This window comes from Peromyscus eremicus, chromosome 11 (genome assembly GCF_949786415.1).
Source record: "Peromyscus eremicus chromosome 11, PerEre_H2_v1, whole genome shotgun sequence".
Classification (NCBI taxonomy): domain Eukaryota; kingdom Metazoa; phylum Chordata; class Mammalia; order Rodentia; family Cricetidae; genus Peromyscus; species Peromyscus eremicus.
This window is the reverse complement of record NC_081427.1, coordinates 39,118,275-39,141,457: the sequence shown is the minus strand read 5'-3', so window position 1 is coordinate 39,141,457 and position 23,183 is coordinate 39,118,275. Positions and strand designations below refer to the sequence as shown.

The 23,183-nt window shown below is 44.4% G+C and overlaps 1 protein-coding gene across 3 annotated transcripts in view; it reads left to right on the top strand.

The window, feature by feature from the left end:
- The first annotated feature begins 7,369 nt into the window (after positions 1-7,369).
- The window catches only part of Arl15 (ADP ribosylation factor like GTPase 15), a 385,180-nt gene continuing 369,366 nt past the window's right edge, over positions 7,370-23,183 (top strand). For 2 of the 3 annotated variants that reach the window (XM_059276704.1, XM_059276701.1), the window contains exon 1: positions 7,370-7,473. Coding sequence is in view for 1 of the 3 variants with exons in the window: in XM_059276702.1 (XP_059132685.1) it covers positions 7,426-7,473 (48 nt within the window). In the remaining 2 variants the exon portion in view is untranslated. The remainder of the gene's footprint in view (positions 7,474-23,183) is intronic. The other variant, XM_059276702.1, reaches the window with a different exon arrangement.

The window sequence follows — 23,183 nt, the reverse complement described above, 5'->3', positions numbered from 1 at the left end:
AGTTCTGAGAATTACTTTTAGGTGCTTTAAAAAAAAATATAAAGACAGCTGTAAAACTCCTTTGAAAAGTCATTTGCTAACTTTGTTGCTAAGTAAATTTAGAAATGAACTTTATATTGATTTTTAGGTAGTGGCAATATTTTAAAAAAATGGACATGCAAATGTGTTTACATACCAAGCTACACTGATCCATCAGTGGAGGAAATACTTTTCCCTTTTCCATTCTGTGACTGAGACTCAGATACAGTTCTTCAACATCCTTGGTCAGGTTTGGGTATCAAGGTTATTGAAGTTCTTGAAGATGATGTGGCATACGTGTTTTTCCTGTACTCTGCAAAAGTTTCAAGTTTGAACATTTTTGATCCAGGAATTGTGTGATATGACTGTGAGTATGCCATGCATAGTGCTTCCACAAGAAGACTGGAAACATGTTTCTTTAATGGTAGTTCATCCCTAAGTCTATGGCCTCTTGTAGGCTCTTTCAGTCCAGAAGTGGTCTTCACATCTAAAGTTTACTAGAATATAAGTTCCTTCAATAAGTAGTACTTGTCATTGGTTAATGTTTTTCTTATGTGTCTTTATCAAAGACTAAAATCTAGAATGAAGGGCCCTACCACCTTAACATCTCAATAAACAGTAGGTAATTAATATGACTGTGGAATGAATGAACCTTTATTAACCTGCCCAGAGTATCTACATGCCTGTCTTGCTGTGCAGACTGTGGTCCTCATGTTCCTGGGATCAGCTATGCATGCTTTCAAGAGTCCATTACTTGTTGACTGTTGACACCCCCTCATAAAAGGTGCTGTGGTTGGTCACTGGATCCTCCCCTGAGATTCCATCTGCTTGCCAAGCCTTTTGCATGCTACCCTGCCCTAACAACATGACTCTGGTCTCCAGGGTTCTTAAGAGTAGATAAGCTGGGGGAAGTTCACTGAAGAGGGGCTCCATCTGCATCATCCATGTCAGGTTAAAAGTTTCTAGTGAAGCTGTTTTGGGTCATCTATACTTCTGCCAGTGACCCCTGTTAAAGACTGAACCACATGCTGGCCAACCGCTCAATCACTAAGCTATGTATCTAGCTATACTTTACTTTTTCATTTTGAGATAGAGTCTTGCTAAGTTGAGAAGGATGGCCTTGAATGTCCTCTGTATCACAAGCTGGTCTGGAACTGGTGATCTTCCTTCAGCCTATTCAGGCTAGCATTTCGTCACAGAGCCTAGCTTTAAGCTACTAATTTGGATTAGTGCTTTGATACAAGCAAATCTGAAAAAACGAGACCAGAATCATCTCTAAAGTTAAAAATTCATACTAACTTTTCTGATTCTTTAGGTATTAATAAACAATGCTCATTACTTCAGACTCCATGTAATTTGCTTTCTCTGCATAGGATCATCATGGTGGACCAAAACATGGCCTCTAGATATACTTGTGTCCTGTATTAGTGTCCTTCTCTGTTGCTGTGATAAAACACTGACCAAAAGCAATGTAGGTAGCAACAGGTTGATTTGGCAAACACTTCCAGATGACACTCCATCATGGAGGGAGGACTAAGCAGGAACCCCAAAGCAGGAACTGAAGCAGAGACCATGGCGGAGTGCTGCTTACTGGCTTACTCTACTGGTTCGTTCTCCATGGCTCACTCGGCTTGCTTTTTTAAAAATTATTTTTTTTATTTCTTAAAATTATAATAGAGCCGGGCGGTGGTGGCGCACGCCTTTAATCCCAGCACTTGGGAGGCAGAGGCAGGCGGATCTATGTGAGTTCGAGGCCAGCCTGGTCTACAGAGCGAGATTCAGGAAAGGCGCAAAGCTACACAAAGAAACCCTGTCTCAAAAAACAAACAAACAAACAAAAACAACAACAAAAAAACTCAAAACAAAACAAAACAAAACAAAACAAAAGAAATTACAATAGAATTACATCATTTCCTCTCTTCCCTTGTCTCCCTCCAACCCTTCCCATTTAACCTACCTTGTTCTCAAATTCATGGCCTCTATATCTTTGTTGTGATGTGTGTGAGTATAATAGATGTGATATTCCTAAATAACTTATGGAACTTGCTTTTTTTTTTATACAACCCAGGACCATATCCCTAGGTGTGGCACTGCTTAAAAAGGGCTGGGCCCTCCTACATCAAGAAAATGCCTAAGGATCATTAATCAAAAAATGCCCCACAGATTTACCTATGGGCCAGGCTGATGGAAGTATTTTCTCATTTGAGGTTCTTTCTTCCCAGACAACCCTAGCTTGTGTCAAGTTGACACACACATACACAAAAACAAAACAAAACAAAACACACACACACACACACACACACACACACACACACACACAAACTAGCCAGCACAGGTCCTAATCTCTAAGACCTATGATGTCACCTTATATGGCAAATGCAACTTGGAAGACGTGATTTAATTTCTTGGCAGGGGGAGATTGCATTTATCTGTGAATCTCAATGCAATGAAAAGTGTCTTTATAGGCCAGGAGAGATTAGACCATAGAAGAGCAGGTGACAATGTGACCAGAAAGGCAAAGCAGGAGTGAAGTGGTACTGTCAAAAGTAAGGGGATGCTGGCATCCTCAGCAGCTGAAAATAATGCCATGCCTAGAAACTTCCTTCGTGCAGTCCACATTGAAACAGATCTCAGGATGGTTTCCTGTTTTTCCTAACCTGACCCTTTGCAATAATCACGTCAAGTAGGTTTTCTTTCATTACATTTAGTTCGGCGACTGATAATCGGGCACCGGGGCAGCTACTCACTTTAGCCTGTCTGTTGTGTTCTGTTCAGGAATTTCAAGTGGGCACCCCGATCAGTGACATGAATAGCTCAGAGAAAATAATCTTTGTTCTTGACTTCTGCAGGCGAAAGTAACACTTCATCACTAGGTGATTACAATTAGATATACATCATTTGACAAAACCTCCACCTGTGAGAAGGTACCCTTCAGTCTGAGATCATCACGCTCCTATTTATAACCTGCCTGCAAATGAATTTCCCAGCAAGATGGCTCTTTAGGGATAAGAATTCCCACCTTCTCTAACCAGCTAGCTTATTGTAATAAAGCTCTTTATTACTACTCTGCCTCTCAACTGACTGGTTTCCATATGGGGTAAGCAGAGTGACTCGTCTGCATGGAAGCATTAGGCCAAAGACTTGTGTATAGTTTTATAAGCAAGTGCTCACTGCAATATTTATAATAAGCTATGTCACAGAGGATTTGTTAACATACTACACTTACAAAATAGTACTTTATGGAGCCATTAAACATTAATGGAGCATTTCCTGACCCGGTGAAGTTCAAAGCTACTGTGTATGATACATAACTACTAAAGGCAGTTTTCATCCCTAAGTTATATGTCTCACAAATGAACAACAAAAGAGTAGATGGAAATAGCCATTCTTGGTTTGCCTGGATAGTGGAATTTAGAAGACCAGGCTGTAAAAATATATTTGCTTATGTTGCCTGTGAGAGACCCTTTAACAACAGCAACAACAGAAATTTCCCCTAAATTCGGCTCACCAGCAGCCTTTATGGGCTTGTAGAGTGTAGACGGTCAAAGAATTTCTCCTTGCTTTTAACAAGCAGCAGCAGCAGCAGCAGCAGCAGCAGCGGAGACATGGGTCCTCATACCCTGTGCCGTGTAATGCAATTGCCTCATGAGTTTGTACCTGTTTTCTTATGCATCTGGAAGAGAGTCATTGTTCTTAACTGAAAGAAGGCAGGACTAAATGAATGAGATCATGCTTTATTGAGGACTGAAGCCTGTTAATTGGCACATTGTAGGGTGAGTTGAATAAATGCACCCCAAATATCTTCTTTCTTTTCAAGATGTTACTACGGACTTTTGCTGCTTGACCACCCCATCTGCTACAACCACTGCTTCATGTAGTGGCTTGTGTTCAAACCATCACAATGAAGTTAGTCTTTCCCCTCTATTCTGTGGTACTATGTTACCATCTCAGAAGACACCTAATTGAAAAATTATGCTCCATATGGAGGGTTTTTTTTGGGGGGGGGGCAAGGATTTTTCCAAAATGCAAAATAGGATTTTAAAAACACATGAGTCTGAACATGAAGTTTTCATAGATGACAGTCATAACGATACAGATTAAGGTAGTATCACAATATAGTCTTCAGAATTTTTCTGTAGACACATTCTCCCATGTCTCTGTGTTGGGTTCATTTATTGATTCTCATTCCTAGCAGCAGCAAAAACTACTATGTAGTCTAATGATCGTTTCCTGTTTAGCTGTTAAAGGAAAGGCAGAAGTCAACTGTTCGCAAGCGCTTATTTTCTGCATAGGTATCACCCGGCCTCTTATGACTTTGCATAACCACGAAGACAATGGATAGAAACTTGTCTCTTTGCTAATTCAAGCTCTTTATCTCATTTGGGATGTGCTGATTCATGGAGAGAAAGAACACAAAAATAAGAAAAGCCAAATTGTTCCTTGAGTGAATTACTTTTGCTAGACCTTTGAAAGGCTGTTGATTTCTGTAGTTTCAACTATGATAAAGATCGGGTTTATGGAAGTCTTTCACCTTCAGAACCCAGGTCAAAAGTCTTTTGTAAACTTACATGTGGTTGAATCAAAATTGGACCTAGCGGCTTAATGCAACCCAGTCTCCCTAGCCCTTGAATGGACTGAAAAGAGAATAAAACAAAACAAACAAACCAACCCTCCTTTCAAGAAGTTACTACTTATAGACCTTGGAAATTAGATCAATATAGGCAAGCCCTGCACAACTGTGTGTATACATTCAGAGTCCCCTATACACCTTGAAAACCCTCTGGCTGTAGGAATTCCCACTTTATATCTGAGGAAACAGGTTCAGAGATTAGATAGTGCATCTTGTCACATGGCTCAGGAGCCGGGAACAGAAGGAGTTACACACCCTTCCTGGTTATGTGTATATTTAGGATGAACTCTATGGTTTTCTATAACAGAACTATTTTCACTGCCTTGAGGTAAACTTGCAAGGACATTTGTTACTTGAGGACACACAGAAAAGTGTCAAATGCTGAGGTTGGAGTAAAAAAACTAACCCCCTCTGACATTTGGATTATCGTAAAGATTTCAGTTGACATGTGATCCACTATGCACGCCCTAATTATCAACATAGGGGACATCAATTCCTCTCTCCTTTATTCTTCTTAAGACTTTGTGGGTGGTGGGGGTGATGGAAAGAAGCTTCAGTCATCTTGGCCCTAAAGGATATCTGGGTCTGGCAGGAAATAACAGAATTGTACTTTTGCAACTTGGTCTTTTAAATTCTGCCATCCAGAATACTTCCTTGATATGTGACATTTTAATGAAGAATATGACCTCACTATAAACTTTACCATATTATGAAACTTCATAAATTAACAGCGATATAAAGTTCTATTGTGTAAGTGTGCCATGTTAGCAAACCATTTGATTGTGTTTGTGTGTATGTGTGTGTGTGTGTGTGTGTGTGTGTGACAGTGTGTGACAGAGTTTCTCTGTGTAGCCCTGGCTGTCCTGGAACTTACTCTGGAGCCTATGTGCCCAGGAACTCAGGGATCTGCCTCCTCAGTGCTGGAATTAAAGGCATGCACCATCAGCAAGATCCTATTCTAAACATTGCAGCAAATGTTCACTTATAACACTGTCCACAGCTCTTAGCCTAAAATATCTAAAAAATGGTTGGGCGGTGGTGGCGCACGCCTTTAATCCCAGCACTCTGGGAGGCAGAGCCAGTAGGATCTCTGTGAGTTCAAGGTCAGCCTGGTCTACAGAGCGAGATCCAGGACAGCCAGGGCTATTTCACAGAGAAACCCTGTCTCAAAAAAAAAAAAAGAAAAAAAGAAAAAAAAAAAAGAAAAAAAAAAAAAAAGGGCTGGAGAGATGGCTCAGAGATTAAGAGGTCCTGAGTTCAATTCCCAGCAACCACATGGTGGCTCACAACCATCTATAATGAGATCTGATGCCCTCTTCTGGCCCGCAGACATACATGCGGGCAGATCACTGTATACATAATGAATAAATAAATCATAAAAAAATCTAAAAATGGAATTCCTGGTACAAAAGTTATGGCGTACTTTTATACTCATTTTTGTAACGAGTTATGTTTTACTTCTCCCCATACCCAACTCCAAAGGGCATGCTTATCTTGTCTTATTTTTGCCTTGACCGAGTATGTCCCCTTTATAGCCTCAATCTTGGAGGAGGAAAAAAAAAAATCCAGCTTTGACTGTTATCTTTACTTTTTTTTTTTTTTGGTTTTTCGAGACAGGGTTTCTCTGTGTAGCTTTGCGCCTTTCCTGGAACTCACTTGGTAGTTCAGGCTGGCCTCGAACTCACAGAGATCCGCCTGGCTCTGCCTCCTGAGTGCTGGGATTAAAGGCGTGCGCCACCACCGCCCGGCTATCTTTACTTCTTGTTTGACCCTAGTTTCACCCAACTCCAAATTATTTAAAACCACGAAACGCACAAGTCTCAAGTGCATCTGCTCTTGGACGTGTTTTTCCTTTTAAGATAAGGGTCACAAGCAGTATTTCTTGGTCCTTTAGAGGGCTTTCACAATCCGCCCGCCCGTTACTCAGGGACATTGGATATTGGTCAATGTTACTGGACTTAAAAGTATGTGAAGAACCGATGGGCTCTCTCCTCCAGTGTTCGGGGTGAACAACTTACTAGTGACTTCTCCGGAGGTTGTCTAGGGTTCTAAGAAAGCCTCGGGGCTCTTTGCCCGGTGCAACGCTGGTTCAGAGCAGCAGGAAGCTCACGTTCAAATTGTCCGCCTTAGCGGAGCGTCTTGGCGAGCTCTCCCCGCCTCCCCAGCCTAGCCTGCGTCTTTGGAGGGCATCCGCCCTTCTAACCCGCAGGTCCTTGGTGCTTCAAGGCCACAGGAAAGCGCTCGGGGTGGGGGAGAGAAAGTAAAGTTTCGGTGGCTGCCACGCCTCCCACCGCCCCTAGCCGGCTTCCTTCCTACGAAGGTCTGGGGCGGGGACACCGCCGCTCTCCAGCCTCAGGCTAGGAGCTTCCCGGGGTCTCCAGCTGACTGCAGGCCGAGGGAGCCCCCAAAGCTCGGCGGGAGACAGCGCCTTGCCCGATCTGGGGCCGGCGCTTCCGCCCGCCCGCCCCGCCCCACCCCCCTGCACACAGGAACCAGCACCCTCCGGACTCCCGCGCTTCTCTGCTGCCCTCCACCGCGGTGCCTCCCCTTTTATAGGCGCTTGGGCCAATGAGCGCGCGCCTTTCCTTCTGCCCGCCCTCCCGGCCAATCGCCGCTCCCCTGGTGTAATCTTCGGCTCCTCGGCTACTCTCGGCGATTTTCGCTGTTGCTGGCATTTTCAGGAGCTGCTCTCTCGCAGCCCGAGACGCTGCTTTTTTTTTTTTTTTTTTTTTTTTTTTTCCGGGTTCGGAGCCATTCCGGATGCTTTAGGCTGCCGGATGTCTGATCTCCGGATAACTGAGGCGTTTCTGTACATGGATTATCTGGTAGGTGCGGGGCGCGGGGTGGCGGGTCGCCTCTCGGATCTCGCGGTGGCCCATGGATCCCCCCCGCCTGGAGCGGCAAGGCAGCCTCTCGGCTGGCTTGCTTTCTTTGGGATGGGATGCCCTGGGCTGCTTTCTCCCCCGGGGCTGGCTCTGAGGGGCGGCGTCGGGGGAGGCCGGGCTGACAGGTCCGGACGCGGCGGGGACCCGCGGGGCTGCGGGCGCTGAGGCCACGCTCCGCTCCGCGCGCCTCTCCACGCTCCCGGCGCAGGACTTTCTTTCCGGGGAAGCTGGAGTTTTCCGCTCTCCCCTTCGCAGAACTCCAGGTGCTATTAAAGAGCCATAAGCAGAATGGCTCGCTAAGTGCCCGGCAGGTCCGGTCATTTGGTTGTTATTAGATCTCTAAAGGAATGACCTGGGTCGCGGCGGGATTTTAAAAACACATTACCAGAAAGTAGACTGGACTAAACCACATTTGCAACCCGGCCTGCTCAGGATTGGGCAGGGACAGGCATTGCCCCACGCACGGCTCTGGTTGTGGTGCACGCCGCTTTTGCTTTGTGCACAGCTTGGCAGCCGGTTTTAAATCTGCCCTGTGCTGGGAAGTTTAGGTGGGAAAAGTTTTTTTTAGCACAGCGCAGGGACGGAACACTCGTACGTGTTTCTAGAATTGTGCAAGCCTTGTGTTTTTGTTCCAGAAATTGTATTTCCACAGAGCTGCCTGTTTGTGGTCATGCAGATCCTCCTTGACAGGAGCTGTGTTCGATCCCATACAATTACTGTGTTGATGGTGTGAGGCTGAACCGCTATTGCCGTGCAGAGCTCAAGTAGATGGTTAGAAGCCTTGGCCCTCCTGTCATCTTGTAGGACACATGGTTTTCCACTGCAGATTGGCCTGGCAGAGATTTGCCAGTGCCTTCTAGGAATTGCACTTGAGGCTGGACGGAGAAAGACTGAGTGCTTTCCAGATCAAGGAGAGGGCTGCCTTTGTAACGTTACCTGTGTATGAGGGTTTATTTTAGATATGCAGGAATATACGTCTCTGCTTAAGCTTCATAGTTTGATGAACTCACTGGCAAGGATGGAGAGCAGTTAATGCACAGGCTTGAGAGCGAAGCCGAAATCAAAGACTCTGAGTTGAAATTTGGTTTTACTGTTTACATATTTACGGCAGTAACTTCTGTCTTTGTCATAAAGGGGTGTTACCCACTCACTGCTGGAGCCAGTTTAAGTGAGTTATCTGTTTATGAACATTCTTTAAAGTACGAGGTGCCTTGTAGGTTGGTGAGTCTTAAGTATGTCCAGAAGACTATTTTTAAAATTCAATGACGGAGCTTATCCCATACAGTGCTATGGCTGTCTCTTGTAATCTGCCCCAGTAAAAGCCAGTTTGTGGAGGAGAAATTCCAAAGAAGAAGAAAGTATAGGCTACGTGACTTGTACTGCTGGAAGCTAATTTTTGGTACTTAACTAAGTAATGCTTCAATGAGGAATTCGGGGCTTCTCATCATTTTCTCATTATTTGTCAAGGCTGTTTTAGAACTGTATCACATAGCTGTTTTGGGGTGCCAGGTCCACTAAAAGCACCGAGGGAAAACAGTGTTAAACATTACTCAGGTGAACCTCCATCTAGACGTAGGTTCAGGACAGGCGGATGAGTATTTGTGGGCATAGGTTCCGCTGAGTGTTTAGGTCCCTGTCCCTGGGCCCTGGTTCTGACCTGGCTTGTTTTACCTGCTGTGCCCCAGCCCCTTGTTCGGCCTTAGTGTAAGATCATTCTTCTGTCGCTTTCGCTGTGCTTCCAGAAATTCCCAAGTGCAGCGAAACAGCCCCATCAAAGTCCTTGGCTCTCCTCTGAGGAGCAGAAAGCACGATCTTAAAGGCAATAGTTCAGGTTTTATGAGTGTGTTAGGTACCATCGTGAGAACACCGAAGAAAGTCCTCCACTGTTAAATGGACCGGAGGGCAAACAGAACCAACGCCAGCTCCCCATGTAGCCTTTATGGTGCTTGCTTTCTGCTGATGAGCTCTCAGAGGAGAGGATGAGCAACATCACTCCTTTCTTCCTGTCTTTCAGTGTGACTTGTCTGCTCACGTATATAGTCTTTGCAGGGTGTTTATTTAAAATCCCACTTCTGAAAAAAATACAGTGTCGATTTCTTTGATTGTGCCTCGGATCTTATTTGTGAAGTAAATTGATTCCTAGGTTCTTTTACTTACCTTCCAGGAAGGGGGAAAAAAATGTTTCTTTCATTCCAAGTTGGATTGCAGGCTTTGCTGAGTGGACTAGAGTAAGTGCTCTTTTCTTGCTCCTGACGGAATAATGGTGTGTGGCCTCCTTTCTTCTCTGGGAACAGTGTTCTGCATTTTTGTTGTTATGTTGAAAAGATACGCTGTGTGTGGAGGTATTGTCCATTGTTCTTTATTTGGGTATCATCACTTAATTGTTCTTGTTTGGAGGTGAGTCCAAAGGAAGGAAGAGAGAGATGGGGTGTGTGTGTGAGTGTGTGTGTGTGTGTGTGTGTGTGTGTGTGATGGTAAGATGAATGAAGGGAATTCTCTGATCTTAGAGGTTGCAGTTAATTTCTTGAATGTTCTCAGAGGTGACAGCTAAGGGGAAGGCTCTGCCTTAATGTTTAAGACAGCTTTTATTACTCTTGGTTCAGGGAGAGAGTGATAACTTGCAAATCCTAAATAACTGCATGTTACACCTGGCACCGGCCTGGCTTGGTGCCTGGCATGAGGTTAGAGCCCAGGATTACATGGTGATTGAATGTGAGGTAGGAGGGGCAATTCTGTTCCCTTTTCTGGCTTCTAAACTGAGGCAAGATAATATCTGTTTGGATTAGGTGCTTTGACTTTCGGAATGCAGAATGTATCCTTTACACTCAAGATTATCAAGATAGAATTTGTTTAGCAATTTAAACGTGAAAGTCTTATCTTTTCTAGATAATGCGGGTGTCAGCTGAGAAGGTCACATCTCTTTCCCCTTTCTCTTGAGGGAGTTTGTAAGTCATGTTCTACCCAGACAGGTGAATGGGTCAGGATTTAGCTGTCACCAACAGGCAGCATACCTCTCTCTCTCTCTCTCTTTTTTTTTTCCCAAGACAGGGTTTCTCTGTGTAGCTTTGTGCCTTTCCTGGAACTCGTTTTGTAGACCAGGCTGGCCTTGAACTCACAGAGATCCGCCTGCCTCTGCCTCTTGAGTGCTGGGATTAAAGGCGTGCACCACTACCACCCGGCGCACACCTCTCTTGCTTTGATGGGTTAAGGTAATGTTTAGAGCTTTGCAAAGAGAAAAAAATAGCCGGGTGGTGGTGGCGCACGCCTTTAATCCCAGCACTCGGGAGGCAGAGCCAGGAGGATCTCTGTGAGTTCGAGGCCAGCCTGGGCTACCAAGTGAGTTCCAGGAAAGGCGCAAAGCTACACAGAGAAACCCTGTCTCGAAAAAGCCAAAAAAAAAAAAAAAATAGAATAGAATAAGTTATTATATGAATAGGATTATTTATTATTATACCTAATTAATACTATTATAAGAATAGGAAAGAATAAGAGAATATTATAAGTTCTACAAGAATAGAACTTGTTATAAGAAAACGATACATTGTGAATTTCTTTCCAGGGAGGGTAGACAGGGTTAATTTCTACATTTCTTTCAGTTCAAAATGTTTTTGTCTTGCATGTTAATTGGTGTGGGTTTCACCTTTTCCTCTTTGCACCACCAACACAGCAACAGTACAGTCCATTATTCTCCACAGAATACCAGTGATGATTAAAAGAGATAGTGGAGGTAAATTTATTTATAAACAGTATATTGGCTTTCAAATAAAAGTGTTAGCACATTATGATTATGTTGCTGATGCTACACTTCCTAATGGTAAGGGTTGGGTTGCATTTTAAATTAGTCTCCATATATTGAAGAATTGGGAGGGTATTCACGAAGCAAGAAGTGATAAGACTTTTGAGGGTCATTTAATACCTCTGAAAAGTAAAGCCACATTCTCATATTTTTAAGGTTTATTTGCATTATATATATATATATATATATATATATATTTTATATAAAGGAGTGTTTGCCTGCAAATGTGTATACACCACATATATGCAGTGTTTGCAGAGGCCAGAAGAGGGCGCCAGACCCCCCTGGACTTAGAGTGATAGACACTTAAGATCGGCCCCATGGAACTCAGGTTTTCTGCATGATCGGTCTCTCCAGCCCACTCACATGATCTTTAGCCCATTCAACAAATACTTCTGCGAGCCCTCTTTGTATATGTTCCTGGAAGCCACCGAGAATGAATTACAGTGCTCCCCTTGTTTGCAGGACTTCAAGGCACATGGCTCTTGGGGAGCCTGTGGCGGGAGAGGTTGAGGTGGCCTATGGAGATAAGGCAGGTTCTGACACGCTGTTTGGCTTTGCAGTGCACTTCTTTCTTGCATGCATTTCTTTGTTTCATTACAGAATGAAATGTCAAGTGAGACTTGCAATAGTGTCAGACCTGCTTGATTGGTCTTAGGTGCTGTCCGCTGTTCATTTGTCTCTTAGGCTTGGGATTTAGTAAGGTTAACTTACTAAGATTTCTTCTCTGTATTCACTGATGAACTTGGCCTAGTTTCTTGGTCATAGGCTGTGCCTGCTTAAGGAGGGCACGCGCGCGCGCACACACACACACACACACACACACACACACACACGTGTGCGTGCGCGCACGCTTCCCCGGGTTCACAGAGCTAGCAAGTGAGTGAGGTGGCCTTGTAGCTCTAGGGCCCCCTTTTCACTGTCTCGACCTCCAAGCCGTTCTCTCTAACGCAGGGCAGGGATTCAGGCACTTGGTATTAAAAGCTGATGGAAAACAGTTGGATATTTACATGCCTCATGTAAATACAAGTAACCTTTATAGAGAAGGCTGAGTGGAAGGTATTGTGTGCTCAGCCTTCTGTCCCATAATGCCTTTCCTCTGGTCACTGAGGTGATCATCCAGCTCTAACGTTTCATCAGCAGATACAGACGGGTTACTAAGCATCATTACTGTCACTTTCGGGACCACATCTGCCTTCTACGGCTCTAGTTCCTCTTGCTCCTGTTACCAGCACTCAAGATCTACTTGTTAAGTCTGTTGTATCTCTTTACCAAGTACAGCCTAGCAGATGCGGCTGACTCCCAAACACTAGGCCGCAAGGAGGCTATGGCCTTCAGCAGATGACATTTGCTGTAAGGGATTTTTCAGTGAGGGTATGATAACTTTCCCTGATATTTTTCATAAATTGAGTTAATGATGAAGTATTGGGTAGCTTTTTATTACTATAAGGATGTACCAGAGTCACATTTTATTTTTATAAAGGTGTTTTTTTTTTTGACCCATGTTTCTGCACATCCAAGGTCAGGGGTCACGTCTATTGATTGCCTTCTTATGGGCAAAATTCTGCTGTGTGGCAGAGCTTTACCTGGAGAGATAGGGGATGTCATGCCCATGTTGGTATAGTCTTTCTCCTTTTTATAAAATTACTAGGATTCAATCATGGGGCCTCTACCATAGTGATCTGGTCAACACCTCAAACCTCCACTTACAGACACCGAAGTTGGATTGAGTTTCCAGCCATTTAATACCATTAACACATATCTTTGGGAATTAAAGTCCTGTAGGACTTGGAGGTGGAGGCAGGGGACAAGCTGTTTTGGAGCCTGCAGCTACTTTTAGTTATGATGTGGCATCTCCCCCAAATGCTTCAGCAGTCTGAGCAGGGAGTCCTGGTGGACCTCCATCGCTGTCTTGATATTCTTGCTTTTGAGCAAGGTGTTTTGTGTTTTCATTTTGTATTGATTCCCCCCATTTATATGGCCGGTCCCGACTTCTTGTGCTGAAATAGAGATACTGCTAGAATCTGAGCTGGGACCTGCAGCCACGCCAGTTCCCTCGCTGCCTTCATCCCTCTTCAGTCACTGAATTCTAGCCTGGTGAAGTGGAGGGCTGTGCACCAAGTGCAGTGCAGAGGGTTTTATTTTCAGCATCTAGTTTAATCGTGCCACAATCCTGGTCGTCAAATGTGCGTACAAGAGATTTAGAAAAGAGGAAACTTGAGGCTCTGAAAGGTGGAGTATTTGCTGGGATCATGGAACCAACCAGTAGAGAGGGTCAGGGCTGGCATTTAAGGCCAGCTTGGTAGAGACCCCAAGCCTGTGCTTATAAACATTGTTCGATGAAGCTCAGCTAGTATAATGAATTATTGTGGAGGAGGTGCCCAGGCTAATGATGCAAATTGAAGGGTCACTTGATTGCTGCTGTCGCTTGGTTTCCTGTGGGAACTCCAAGGACTTGTGTGGGTGTGTGCCTTGGGGCAGGCACCTGCTCACACCTAGTCCCGCCTCCACTTTTTGCATAAACATTGGCCTCGGCTCTTTGACTCACAACCCAACACACCTACACGATTCCGAGTGACTGGCCACTTGAAAGGTTGAGTTTGTAGGACAAACTCCTCTGGTTCCTTTGTAAGTTGGTTTGCTGGGAACTAGTCTGACCACTGGCCTGCTTCTCCTTGGGCCCAAGACTTTCTCTGGTCTTTGAGAGAGGGATTCCTGTGGGTTCTTTGTCTGAGAGGACAGTTGCTGATTTTGCCTCTGACCCTTGGGGAAGAGCATGTGAGTGTAGAGCTACTCTGGGACCATTGACTGCAGCACAGACAGTCTTACTGGTTCCGGCCAACCTGAACGTGAAGTCAGGAGTGAAAAGGAAGGAAGAGAATGTACAGGCTTTCTTGTTTTACTGTCTTTGGACTGCCAGCCCACAAATAATGACCCGGAGATTTCTTGTTAATTAAGAAAGCTCGGCCTATAGCATAGGCTTGTTCCTAACTAGCTCTTATAACTTAAATTAACCCATTTATATTAATCTATGTTCTATCACATGGCATTACCTTTCTTTTATCTTACACCTTCTGTTTCCTCTGCGTGTCTCCTGGTGTCCTTGCCTTTCTTATTCTCAGAGTCCTCTCTGTCCCCAGAAGTCCCTAACCTCTGCCTAGCTAATGGCCATTCAGCTTTTTATTACACCGATCACAGGAATATGTTTCACACAGTGTACAAATATACCACAACTTGGGAACCGTCTTTTGTGTCCTTACTGCCTGGATCCAACAGGTGTTAATATTTTGCATTTTTAACCTCAAAGCTTCAGTGCTTTTAAAAAGCAGACAAGCAACCCTCCCCCCAACCCACCCCCCCAAAAAAAGGAACTTCCAGGCCACAGCTGAGGCTTACACTCTTTCCACACCTACTGTCATTGGTGACAGATATCCGGAAGTCAGTGGATCTTGTTTTTATGCCTCTCTAGGATAAATGTACGGGTGCTTACATTGTAGAGTATTTTGTAGATTAAAGTTTGTACAGGAATTGTGACACACTGCTCTTTTGAAACCTACTCTGATGATGTTTTTGAGCTTAATAAATGTTGCTTCGATCAGTGAGTATTTGATTTATGTTTCTGGTTTGGATGTTACCGTTCTGGGTTAGCTGTAGAGATCTTACCTGCGCTCGGTGAGACACTCACTTAAGGGACTAGGGTTGGTCCTCAGAGGTGTGTATGGTGTTTCTAGTACTACATGCAAGTCATCCAAATGGAATCTTGCTAGGTTAATGGGAGCTTTTGTGAAGTCCACCAGTTTGTTTTCTTTGATGTTTTGAAGTTACTTTTCTAATCACTTTAACCGTGAGCTGAATGTGGGTGTATCAGGACTGAGATGATTTTGATAACATGCTTATTATTAAAGTAAAAGCTTAGAGAAAGACACAGCAGAGCACAGTGGGGGAAAATCAGGAACCTAGCAACCACAGACAGACAGTTGACATGCATTTTAGTATATTGTCCTGTAGTCTGTATATGGACTACTACCCATGTAGAAAATCATCCTGGACTTATAATGGGGAAAAAAAAACTGTTTTATGCAACTGTACACGTACACACTTTTCAATTTAAATAGTTTCTCCTCTGCAGCATGGAATTTCTGCATTATCCCTGTGAATGGGAGTTTACTCACTAGCCACCTTTCCTGAAGGCATCACATGTTTCCTCTAGTTTTGGCTCATGTCACGAACACTGTCAGTGACATTCCGCGTGTTCTAGTTTCACGTCAGTTGGCGTGATTAAAACACACTGACCAAAGGCAACTTAGGGGAAAAGCGGTTCGTTTTAGCTGAGAGTTCCAGGTTGTAGTCCACTGTTGAGGGGAAGTTCGGGACAGGAACTCTAAAGCAGCTGGTCATGCCACATCCACAGTCAGCAGCAGAGAGAAACGAATGCCCCATGCTGCCTGCTGCTCCCTTTCAGCTAGGTTTTTCACTCTTACACAGTTCAGGGCACAGCCAGTGAAATGGTGCGGCCCATCGTGGTAGGCAATGGTAGGCAATCCTACATCAGTTGACAATCAAGATAATCCCTTGTAGACACGCCCACAAGTCAAGCTGATCTAGACAGTTCCCCAACTGAGCCTCTCTTTCCAGAGGATTCCAGCGTGTGTCTAGCTGAAAGTTAAAACTAACTAGCACAGCTTATAAACGCGTGGGGTTTTTCTAGAGTGAATTGTCCAAAGTAGGTGTGTGATGCTGTAGTGAATCTTACTACAGGAGGGGCTCCAGTGTCAAAGAGGTTTGGGGTGCTGTCAGAGCTAAACAGGTTCCTTTACGGTACAGCCAATAAACAGCCAGCCATACATGCTAACGTGCACAGTGAATCTCTGAAAGGGACACTGTTATAGGCAGGGTTCTTACTCCTTTCTGGGTCATTGTGCTTGAGGATCAAATCCTAAAAGTAGGTTTCTTGGGTCAAAAGTTACCTAGATTTTTAAGGTTCTTGATATTGGTTAAATAATTTAATATTTGTAATGTACTTAGGATTGTTTCTGAACCCAACCAGCCACTTTTTGTTATGATAAAGTGTTGAAGCGAAGATGGTAGTGGTGATGCTAATTAATATTGATGGAAGATTACTGTGCCAGATTCTGTGGGAAATGGTAAGTACCTGTCCATTCTTTTCCTTTGTCCTTTCAACTACCCTGTGAGAGTTGTGGGATCTGTTAATTCTGTCTGTCTGTCTGTCTGTCTCTGTCTCTCTCTCTCTTTTAAATGGTTGTGGGGACCAAAGCTCTAGAAGACTTGAGCAGTCACAACTGTCTTAGTTGCTGAAAGATTGGTGACAACTTAATCTGTATGTATTTTTTGTTAGAGAATAAAACTGAGTTTGAAGTCTGCCCAAGACGTTTCATCTGTAATCTGTGTACTGTGAAGTATTTCTCAATTCAATTTATGGCAGCACAGAGAAGACAGAGGACTATTACTAAATGATCATAAATTAATTTATGTATTTTAGGAAATTATATTTCCAGATTTTTGTAGATATTAGATTAGCTTTCCCATTTGAAATGATACTAATTGCTGCTAGCTCCTAAAAGGTTATTATAAGGCAGAATTAAAAAAGATGATAGCCAAGTCCTCAAGTTTATATGTATATTTTTAGAATGTACTTATTTCTAAAACTCAAATATTAGGAACCTGGTCATGTAGAAGTCACCCTGGACCACCAATTCCTCATTCACAAAAATGAGATGTATTAGAGTCTATGTGATGATTTGCATGAGTAAAAACATAGTCAGTATACTCAATTTACTTTTGCTTATAAGGCCTTTATTTTTTGGTGCTCTTAGGCACCAGAGACATACAAGTGTATAAATGACATTGACTTTCCTTCATGTTGCTTAAGAACTCTCGTGCAGTGAAAACTAAGCAGTTGCCTTTTGGGTAGTATCATTTATTTAGAGGAAAACAAAGGAGCTGAATAAATAATGGGCATAAAAGAAAATAAAGGAAACTAAAAGAGCATAGAAAAGGGGAACTCGGCGTAGACTTGGGGTCCAAGGAGGGCTTCCCAGAGGATTATTTTTAATTGGCAACATTGAAGTTGAGTAGGGTTGGCCCCGTGACAGGCATGGTCAGGGCCAGGCAGGGAACAGCTGTGCGGAGATTTGGGGGTGAATAACATCATGGCTTCTAGAACCCTGTGTGACTGGGGCAGGGTTTGGAGCAATGACTTCACCCCAAGCTGTGGAATCCACTGCTAGTAGTTATAATCTGGAAACCTTCAAAGGTTGCCTGGAGTGACATGGTTAGTTAGACCTGGCTTTACAGGAGAGGAGAGGAGATCGGCCTGCAGAGAGACCAGTTAGGGAGATGCTGTGCCGATCCAGGAATGAGCCGGTGGTGAGGGCACAGTCAGGTGAGGGCAGAAAATAGATGGGCCATTTAAATAGATAAGTATCATTTAAGAATTACAGAGGTTTTGTAGTTGGATGTAGACTATGAGAAGAGATCTCAAAGGTAAAGTCTTGAGTTTGGGGTTTGAACATGGTTTTGGTTATCCAGTTCAGAAAAACAGGTGACCTTGAAACATCATAACTATTTTGCTGACGAATCTGTTGGTTGACCAGGTTCAGTGGGGGGAGTTAGTCTTACTCAGGATTCCTCCTGAGGTAGAATCAGGTGGTAGCTGGGTCCATCTCAGAGCTTTTTCATACTCGCGCTTGGCATCAGGCCTGGGAATGCTGTAGTGACTGGGTGGTGGCATCTCTGTGGCGTTTCTGTGTGGTGGCCTCTGGGTAGTCTGACTTCTTAGGTGGAACTTGAAGGCTTGCAGAGCTAAGGTACCAAGAAAAACTGTCAGGCTCCACCGGGCTTTTTCTCATCTATCCTCAGTGTCATTAACTGGCATCCTTTCTGCTATTCTGTTCACTGTGACACTCACAAAGACGCACTGAGGTTTAAAGGAGAGAGACATCTCTTGGTGGGAGGACAGTTAAGAGTTTATGGGCGTGTTTGAAAACTATTGCAAGCATTGAGGTGACTAACGGGGCCACATACTGTCATAAGGAACAGGGCAGAACAGGTTGGGGAATAAAGTGAAATTGATTTCAGAGTAATTGGGTTTGAGGTTCTTGCGTAAAATCGAAACTGAGTTTTAAACAGGTAGATGGAAACGCAGAGGTGAGTCTGTTGATGAATGTAATGCAGAATGGGACTGGGAAGAAGGTACAGGCGGTAAATAAAATGTCTGGCCTGCAAGCATGAGAATCTGAGTTTGGATCCGTAGCATCCGTGTAAAAAGCTGGGTGCTGCAGCATGCACCTGCAATCCCAGCACTGGGGAGGCAGACACAGGAGGATCCTTAGGGCTTGCTGGCCAGCCAGCCTGGCCACACTGTGCACCTCCAGGTTCACTGAGAGACCTTGTCTCAAAAACTAAGTCGGAGTACGATTGAGAAATTCACTTGACATTGGCTGCTGGCCTCTACATGGACACAGACACACAGTATACGCTCATCTGCACACACATGAACACATGCAAACAGTATATACAACACACAGACACACAGACACAGAGAAGAAATGCCTAACCAAGGTCACTTACTGTACTACAACTGTGCCATCGTATGCTGGTAACACTATGTGGGAAGTGTAGTGCCATGTTATTTCATGTTACTGTCATCTCTAAGGCTTAGAGAAAATTGGACGTCATGGCTAAGATGTGATGGAGCCAGAATTTGAACCTGGGTCTGGCTAATGTCCAAGCCTATGTCCCCTCCACTTAGACAGTAATGTGAGACTTTCTGGTGCCGTGCTTAGGGCTACCTTAGACACATACACCTTTGAGACACTGCACAAGCCCCTGTTCAACTTGCTGGGGTCCCTCTTGTGAATGGCACAGAGGTTGCCACTGGGGTAACCATGGCTCTGTATTGGACCTCTTTGTCCTAGGACAAATGACGTTGTGTCCCAGTGAAGATATAGGCTGCAGCTTCTTAGTATCATCAACTTTTGGTACAGGGTATACAGGGTAAGGTACCCTAACCAGTGGTTGGGCTGAGAGGCTGTCTAAGTGATGGCTAAGGCCACTGATGATGGAGCCATGCTGAGTGCATGGTATTCCATGTTTTTTTTTGTCCCTCACGTGCTGCGTAGCCTTTATGCCTCATTTTCCTTCTATGTAAAATGAGTGTAATGGCGCCCACTTTATAATGGGGTATGTTCACACACACCGTATGATGCTTCAGTCTACAGTTAGCTGTGTGTGATAGTAAGCACCGTATCTCTTAGTGACATTGCAGGTGTCTTAGTTTGTGCAAATGTATTATTTGGTGTTCGCACAACGAAAAGTCACACAACGATGCGTTTTCTCAGAATGCGTTGTTCCAGCTAATGCTCAGCTGTGTGCGTGTAATTTAAAAGAATGTGACACTGTTAAGTACTATACAGGTGTTATGATTGAGTTGAGACTTAATATACAACAAGGACATTTGTCACTGTCGTCACCAAACAGTTGTGTACTTCAGTTTCTTTTCGGTCTCCCATGCCAGCCTTTCAGCACTCTCCTGGCTTCCACCTACTAGGCAGAGTGCAGAGTAACTGGGTCAAAGATACTGGAGCCGTTTGCTGGTGTTTCAAGGGGCGGCGATTTCTGATTTTTACAAGGGTGAAAGGTCCTGGCTTGGCATATGGTAGCCCACATCTGTTCTCAGGCCAGTTGCGAGGAGCTGTTACGTAAGTGTGGGCAAATGAGATGGGCAGCTTTCCTGTGGAATGGGGTGGTGGTGGTTTGGAACTCTTAGCTCCTCTCTACTTGGAACCAAACAGTTTGAAAGTCAAGCTTCTGCTTTTTGGAATGTCGAACCCTCGCGTGTGATTTATTGGCTGTTCGTTTATCCTTTCTTCTTTTATGAAGGTTTCCTGAGCGGCTGGCTGCCTGTGGTGGAAGGAGGGACACAGGGCTGATTTATGGCAGAATGCTGGTGTTCTTCATCATTTTGAATGCTTCCTGAATTTGTGACGACCGCTTCTTCCAAATCACCTTGCTAGGTGTAGGAAGCCTTTCGTGATTATTGGACCACTTTCTTTTTGTTTCATTTTGTGTAGACATACTGTTTTTCTGTCTTGCTCATGGGTCTTCTTTCTTCTCTGTGACATTTCCCCTATGTCTGGTTGGCTTTTTAAGAGGGGATTTTGTTTTGCTAAATGACATTTTGATCATTATTTATCTGCCTGAAATGGAACATAATAACTTAAAAAGGTATTTTAAAGACTGGGTCACCTATCTGGGAGCGTTTGATCACACCTGGATTTCCTGCATTTCTGCTATTTCAGGGTCCCTGCAGTCCCGACCTTGGATAAGCAGTAGGATGGCCTTTGCAGCCAGAAGGACAGACCCTCTTTGTCATTTCTAGGGACATGGGCCACCACTTTTCTGCAGCTTGAATGTGTAGTATGGGTTCTTGGACTAGTGATGTTTCCTTTTCATCCAGGTATATCTGTTTGGGGATAATGCTTAACTATATAGGTCATCTTTGGAAATATTCATAGGCAAATATTTTCCACATTTACTGCCCTATTAATAATTGTAGGAGCTGAATATTTCATTTTGAATAGTGTACACATGGACACAGGCACATTCATAACCACCCACCTGTGCGTACACATGTACATATACACACACAAGAGTGTAACGGACCCACTGATTCCAGTCTTTCCTCCTCTATTTTTAGCTAGTCCCTTTTTGTTGTCCAAATCCAGACTGTTTAGGGGTTCAAAATCTGGGAAAAGATGAATTGTCCTAGTGCAGTGGGTGATATTAAAACAACATAATAGCAGTCGATGAATATACTTCTAAAATCGAGTGTGGGAAAGGAGATAAAAATTAACAAGGGCTTTTGTTTTGCTAAATGACTTTTTTATCTTTGTTGGCCTAAAGTGAAACACAGTAACTTCAGGTCATTCATTAGGAGTCTAGAGGACTCCTGTGTTGAAATACCTGATCTGCTTGTTTTTTGTTTTTTGTTTTTTCTGGTTTTTCGAGACAGAGTTTCTCAGTGTAGCTTTGGAGCTTGTCGTGGATCTGGCTCTGTAGCCTAGGCTGGCCTTGAACTCACAGAGATCCGCCTGCCTCTGCCTTCCAAGTGCTGGGATTAAAGGCGTGTGCCACCACCGCCGCGGCATAGGTGAGGATTTCTAATGTTTCTTTTCAGCTGTGGAATTCTTTCTTCCCACCCATCTTTGTGCAGAATAATACGACAAACCATTTTATCCTATAACTTCTAGTGACTGATATTTTCTTCTTATTACCAAGGAGAAGAGTCTGTTTTAGATGAACACAGACACTGACCTGAGATGTGAACACTGGCTCTGGGGATGTGACTCACGGGTACAGTGCTCTCCTAGCATTTGTGAGGCCCTGGGTTCAATACCCAGCTCTGGAAAACAAAATAAAAAGCAAAAACAGTCAGGCTCAATGGTAGAGTATTTGCCACATTGTAAGCTGTGAAGATTTGATCATTGAGGGTTCATAGTTCATATTCTAGTTGATCTGGTTCTGTTTTGTTCTTTTATTTTTGGTGTGCTGTTAAGAAAAAAGCAGATTCCAATAGCAGCGCAGTTGGCAAATGTTACAGATTGTGAAGTAGCTCCCGGTGCCATCCTGAGTTAATCTTCAGTCATAAGGCAGAAGGTAGGTTTCACCAGGAGTCCTGCACCCTCCTGCCCCCGCCCTGCGGAGTTCCTCTGGCAGCACGAGTGAGTGTAGGTGGTTTCCAGTGCCTTGAAGTTTGAAACACAGAGCATTTGAATATGTGCTTGTCATCATGTCAGTCTCTAAGATGATTAGAGTTCACCTTTCGTTCTAGAAGCCTTTCTCGCGTATCTCAGTGCCCTTCGCAAGTCCGTTTGGGGAAGAGTTCGAAACGCCTGATGTTCAGACTCAGACCTGGGTGGAAGTCAGGTCCCGTCATTCAGGCCTTGGGTTAGTGGCCCTCAGCATTTTCCCATCTGACAGAGAAGCCTAGAAATCCTCAGGCTGTTCTCATTGAGGGCGGGATGAGTGTTGAAACACCCAGCATGTGCGCGTACCTTTCTAAATGTCATTTTTCCTCCCTTCTGCCGTGACGTGCCAGATAAGGGCAGCCTTTTTAGTCGAATGCCGGTGCTTCTGTGTGACCTCAGCAGGGCTCGTTATTAGTGTCAGTAATCACTTTAAAGGAATGCTTGATTAGGAATTCTGTTCTCAGAAATGCTTGCATGTGGAAGGAGTGGCCTCGCAGGCGGTTGTGATTCCATCTTCTGGCCCGAGAGGGACAGGGGCTGATGACAGGCGGAAGGCGGTTTAAGAGGCTTACTTCAGTGTGTAGTCAGAAATGCAGGCGAGCACACAGCCTTTCATTAGTAGACAGTCTGTACTTAGGAGGACTATGAGTAAGCCTGCAGGAAGAGGGACCATGGATATGCACACTCTGAAGACGCTAGGACACAGACAGCGAAGAAGCGAGGGAGAGATTGATTGACAGCTGGATCTTAGTGGTGGGCGAAAGATAAACTCTTCAAGACTGAGGAAGAAGTAGAAAGGGAAATAGGCCGAGTGCCCAAGGGCAAAAGTCAGCAAGTCCTACAACCCAAGATGGGCACCCAGATATCCGAAAGCCTCAAGCGATTCCCTGACAGTACTGATGGGGGGATGTTGGTCTTCAGCAAGCCACATGGCTGTTCGGACCCATTGTGGAGTCTGTGGCATCAGCTGTTGCAGAGTGGCCCAGAGAACTGGTTCTGAACCCAGGCCCAGTCCCGGAGCTTCATAAGATCCAGCTGCTGAGGATGAGGTGACCTCTGGACCGGAGTTCCGGGCTTCAGCAGGA